Raw genomic sequence first — 5,780 nt, 5'->3', positions numbered from 1 at the left:
CCGATCGTTTTTGTTTTCGTTGCCGACTTTGGCATAGATATTATAAAAAAATACTGTTATTTTAAGCTGGAGCACAACTTAGACAACTATACACGTTGTGTATTTTATTTCCCGTCGTATTATTCACTTTCGGTTCGAAAGCTGCTTATCTGTATTGCTGTAACTAAACTAAAATAATACAAGAACCTTGGGTATTCTTAACCTATAAGGACACTAAGGTCACTGGTGTCTTTTGTGCTATAGATTATAAAAGAAAATATCTACGTTAAACTTTTTTATATATGAATGTTAATTCAATGGGTAAAATAACAGTTTGTATTTTGTGAAGTGCATTGTTTAAGTGACAGCAGAGTCGTACTTCTTGAATTAGCACAAGGTATTGATTTTAAGACTTTTGGTGTATAATGATGTGCTATGATGCAATAAACCACAACACACTTGCGACAAAAGATCTCCATTATCCGAATGAAAGTTAAATAAGTCTAAGGGAACTTCAGATATCATGTCCACCTTATTGATTCCAATCTATTTTTTCATCGAATCCTTTTTTAAGCTTGAACTGTTTCCTATTTTATTTTATTGAATCGTTTTTATTCTTGGTGAAAGTGTCCGGTACCTGTGAACTACCTTTTCAACCACAAATGCAAATAATCCAAAGAAAATTCCGATAAAACACACATAAAATGCACTTTGTACATCCATCAATGAGATTGGCTTTGCTTCCGTAATTGAATTTCCTGAACAGAAACTTGATTTCGGCCACCATTTCCGTTTCCAGATTTGAAGCAATCCTCCTTCGTGTATTTTAATAATTCTGCAAAATATAACTAGTAAATATTATATGTTGCTTTGGTCTTTTAAAAAATATTTTTACGGTTGATATATAACTACATCGCATAAGAATGCTGTTCATTCTAGTAGTCTTTCTGCATATTTGAAAATCATGCTTGTACAATCAAATGAAATGAGAACCTTTAAGAACGGAAAAATCCGTTAAATTGAAAACGAATATGTTGGCTTCGATGTAACATGCTCATGAAAGACAAATGCTCTAATTACCAGATTTCAAAGTCATTAGTATTAACTATAACTTAATAATTATGTTCAAACTGTCCTTCCTTCAATTGTTTGCTGAATAAATCGAAATAGTTATAAGACGAATGACAAAACTAATGAAAATATTGAAAATTCCAAATATCCAGCTCAAAATTTTGCGCATATCAGTTTATACAATGTAAAGTTTTGTTTCATGAAAAAAACTTTATAAAGTAATACAGTAATGCGTATTATCATCATCTGAAACAAATCGATGTTTTGAAAGTTTTGTCATTTTATTCAATCTTTTTGCTCAAGTTCCAAAGTTAAAAGACTTTTATTGTTTCAAAAGTAAAAAAAACTAATACCGAATTGTACATAATTATATAGAGGATATATGTTTAGTTCAGTGTAAGATCTGAATATATTGCACCGAGTGAGCACCAAACGGTTTACTTCACGAGTGGCGCAGTGAACTTTTGGTGTTCACGAGGTGAAATATGTTTCAATCTTGCACTAAACTGAACAATTTTTTTTACTATATGCAAAGGAACGTTCAAAAAGACAATTTCACCTTATTTGCCAAATAATACTATATCGTAACGTCATTTACGACGTCACGTTATTAAGTTGGTTTCTAGTACTTTGCACGCTGGTATTTCACTGAAACAACGTAATGGGCTTAAATTCAAAACAATGAAAAATATCAAATTGACATTTTCACTGTTTCAAAAAGTGAGAATATCAGTAAAACTGTGTTTTATAATTTACTTATATATTTCTATAAACCACCGAAAAAACATGTAATAAAGAAGAAATGTCTTACTGTTCCGAGAATATAGCAGCATGGGAAGAATTATTCTTAAAACCTAGCACGTATATTAGTGGCATGAATTCTTCTTTGATAGTCATCAAACTGCACTCGGTTGCCATTGCAATCTCCATATAGGTTTTATCACCTATAGACATGTAAAGAGAAAATGAAAATCAATGTATTGATAGTTTAAAAATCAGTCTTTATTAACCTCGGATCAAACTGAAATTGAAAATGAAAATGGAATCCCTAAAGATCAGTGTCAATGGCACTTTTTTAATCAGACTTAGTTTGATTTAGCCTGATCATGAACAGTTTTTGTAAGTGCAAGCTACCTAGCACCAACGTAAGCAGTATTCAACATTTTAATAGAAAATGTCTTATATTTAAAAACAGATGTGTTTGTATGGCGATTATCATTGAAATATAGTGATTCCATTCCATGAATAGGGTGTATGGTGTCTAAGTAAGCGAGCGCCCTAAACGGGAAAACAATGGTCGGAACTAAATAAAATGGAATTTTGAAAGGGGATAAAAGGTTAAGAAGCCATTTAAAAACTATATTGGCAGTGAACTCTCATATTAGGTCTTGACTCACCTATCCATGCATATTTTCCCTTCTTTACTCTCTGAACATGAAAGGCTGGGTTTCCGTGTAAAATAGTCGGATCGGATTTGTTGAATTCTATGAAAGCTTCCCCCATTTTTCTGAAGGTTGGATTACTTGAGTTCTACAAAACAACTGGTGATTATAGTTTAATAATTCAAAATTTTGATTATATTTTAATAATTCGCAAATTTGCAAAAAGACATCAAAACTAAATCTTCAGTCATTTTTTTAAACTATACACAATTTTCTTCATTCGACTTTTCATGCAATAATTCTATAATTATTCCTTTAATTTTCGTTAATATATAATAAAGTCTCACTTTCCAGTTACATTTCTCGGACAGTTTATAGTTTGATATAACTTATACGGTTTTTTATTATTTGTGCTGTTTTTTCGTTTAGTGGCTTTTAAATAATAAGGTTGTACCGGATCAGATCAAGTTTGTCTTACCGGAAACATCGACTCCCACACCGTTCCACCGATTGTACCCCATTTATACGTGCCCTTGAGCTCAATCATGTCTTGGAGTGTATTAAAGGGTGGTTTCTCTTTTGTAACAGTTAGAAAGGCAATAAGGTTACCACAATAGGTCCCTACTATTATAATACATGTCAACCACCAACAGCTTATCAAGGTCCGCCCAGCTGTTGATTCTGGTAAATGTAGGCCGCCTGTATTATAAACAATTGCAAACATATCGACAGCAACATTTTAAATACTTATATTGTACTAAACCGTTGAAATAGATTTTGAAACTAAATTGAAATAGATGTTGAAAGTAAATTGAAATAGATTTTGTAACGAGGTACCTGGTATTAATCATAACTTCAGAGAAAAGTATAGAGCGGTCAATTAGCAAGTGCAAACGAGAAACATTATTGTGATTTTTATCTTCCAACATGGCAGATCCCTAGAGTGACGTGAAAACGAATCAGTAATGGTAAAAAAAGCTTACAAAGTTTTATAGAGTATATACTGTAAAGTTCAACATAACCTCTAACAGTTTAACTAGCAGTTGCAAGTAATATTCTAAAAGTTTGTCTCATGGGACAGATAAATATGATAAAACTAAATGCCGACATTAAAGGCACGGTTATTGTCAGCATCATCACATTAGTGCCTCATATACGTATGTTGTGTAGGTTAACATAAGTATCGATGAAATAAAAGTTAAATCGTCAAGGAAAACGACTGAAACGTCCTGGATATGTAGATAATTATAAATACAATACTATGCATTGTGTAAAACCGCTCCGCCATCGATGAAATACTGATAGCCTTTTAAAACTGTTTGCTGGTGAAATACGACTGTATACACAGCCAGTATTTTGATGTCCATCGGAAAGATTTACTTGCATCGTTTTTGCATTGGATGACAAGACATTAAACATGTAACAGGTTATTGAAAAAAACATTGATCTTTACTGTCTTTGATTATCAGTGATGTTTTGATAGTCTTTCATAATTGAAATAGTTTTTTTTATAAATGGTTCTTTTAAAGATGACATTGTTTTGAATAATCGATATAAAAACCCGTTTATATTATATATACTGTTAACACTTGTCATCTGAATTGCAAATAATCTATATCAGTCTTTACAAAATAAGATTTCAAATTGAATAAAGGTAAATATGTTTTGCTCTTGGCTCTGTTAATTTCCCCCCCCCTTTTTTTTGATGTTTGTCGTTATATGTTTATTTAATTAGGGGGAGGGTGTTAGCCAATAAGTTTTATTAATTTATTGACACTGCCTCTTATATACAACAAATGTTGTCATAGAGTAACTTTAAAGTTATTCACTGTTAGATTAAGTACTTACGAGGCTAGTTAAATAAACATATCATTGAGTAATTTAAATATCATCTGCTTATCTTTATATTTTAAAACATATAGTTAAAGAATAACATTATATTATATTTGATAGAAATGTATCTGTATACATAACAAAGTGCATTTGCCTTGTAAACGGTGCACAATAATATATTAACTAATTTATAACTTGGCAAAACATATTTCATGACATACAAAAATTAATATTGTCATGCTCACACCAATCCTGTTATATCTCAAAGCAAAACACACAAAAATTTATTTGGTTATAACAAAGCGTGACCAAAATGTTTTCCGGCGACATACCAAAATGAACTATGCTTTGCACTGCATGCACCGAATTGTATACAAGTCATGTGAATGTTAAAATCGTAATCCATTTCATTGGCAAACATTTACATTACGAGGCTAATATGGCTTACCAAAGTGAACACTACCATGTAAGCAGACAATCCGTTTAAATCTACTTATTCAGATAATTATCATGACCAATAGCATACCTTGACATAGCAATGCTCCAAAGACATACCAAAATGAACTGTGCCATGTATGTAGACCGCCATTTTCCTCTCTTAAGGCAGCTTGCTGTGGTATAGTATAAAACGGATTGTATTTTTCGAGCAGAAACACCAAGACTGTTACCACCAACAGAGATGCCCCTATAAACGATGATCAATATATTGTTATCTTAACACAACATTGGAAGTTAAATCTTACAATTACATGTTATTCTGTAGGTTTCTGTACATTTCATAAATTATTTAAAATCATTAACATGTGACCATTATAGGAAGTATACATTTATACGCAATCAAGTGAAGGAGTAAAGGAGCAAAGGAAACAGCAAATGAAAGTCTCTTAATGGTACAATTGCAAATTTTCATGATAACAAATCGGTTAAATCTGGCTAGCATACAAGCAATAGTGTTAAAAGTAAGCTGCGCTCCAAGCTCAATCCCAGAAACATCGCTTTAAGCAGAATCATAAGACTCTTCGAAATGGATAAGTATATAATTTTTCTTAGATCCACTCACAGATGGAACTATATATCATGTATTCATAAAACATCAGCGATTGATGACAAACATGTATATTTATATAATCAAAACAATTAATTTTTTACCTATAGTGAGAAGAACCTCCCATTTAAAAGGATCTACTAAGGTCCTCCATTTAGTAGCATATATATCTGGCTTTTTCACCAGCACTGTAGTGTAACCATAGTAATAAGGATAACTGAAATCCATTGCCGGGTCTCTTTCCGCTTGTACTGAAATGGCTGATGCGACAATATCCACTTCCTGAAAAGGCAAAACACGACTTACAGGTTATTGTCGAATACTAAATTCTACTTAAGCCGGTGTTAGGGGACCGTAGACGATATCTTGCAATTACCACTACTGTCTATGAACAGACTCAATCAAACTGGGCCTTCAACATTATCTTTTTTTTCGTGTTGGCATTTCTTTATTGATTCTGTTTTTTGTTT

General features: G+C 32.0%; 1 protein-coding gene across 3 annotated transcripts in view; it reads right to left on the bottom strand.

Moving 5' to 3' along the window:
* Positions 1-144: 144 nt before the first annotated feature.
* LOC132718949 (glutamate receptor ionotropic, kainate glr-3-like) overlaps positions 145-5,780 on the bottom strand; it is a 29,471-nt gene continuing 23,835 nt past the window's right edge. For all 3 annotated transcript variants that reach the window (XM_060702661.1, XM_060702663.1, XM_060702662.1), the window contains 6 exons: positions 5,415-5,592; positions 4,792-4,950; positions 2,911-3,131; positions 2,448-2,580; positions 1,862-1,994; positions 145-814 (listed from right to left, as the gene is read on the bottom strand). In XM_060702661.1, coding sequence (XP_060558644.1) covers positions 577-814; positions 1,862-1,994; positions 2,448-2,580; positions 2,911-3,131; positions 4,792-4,950; positions 5,415-5,592 — 1,062 coding nt within the window. In that variant the 3' untranslated portion in view covers positions 145-576. The remainder of the gene's footprint in view (positions 815-1,861; positions 1,995-2,447; positions 2,581-2,910; positions 3,132-4,791; positions 4,951-5,414; positions 5,593-5,780) is intronic.

This window comes from Ruditapes philippinarum, unplaced genomic scaffold (genome assembly GCF_026571515.1).
Source record: "Ruditapes philippinarum isolate M1 unplaced genomic scaffold, ASM2657151v2 ctg8456_1_1_1_1, whole genome shotgun sequence".
Classification (NCBI taxonomy): Eukaryota; Metazoa; Mollusca; class Bivalvia; order Venerida; family Veneridae; genus Ruditapes; species Ruditapes philippinarum.
Note: the sequence above shows the minus strand (reverse complement) of the source record. Positions and strands in the feature narration are given on the sequence as shown.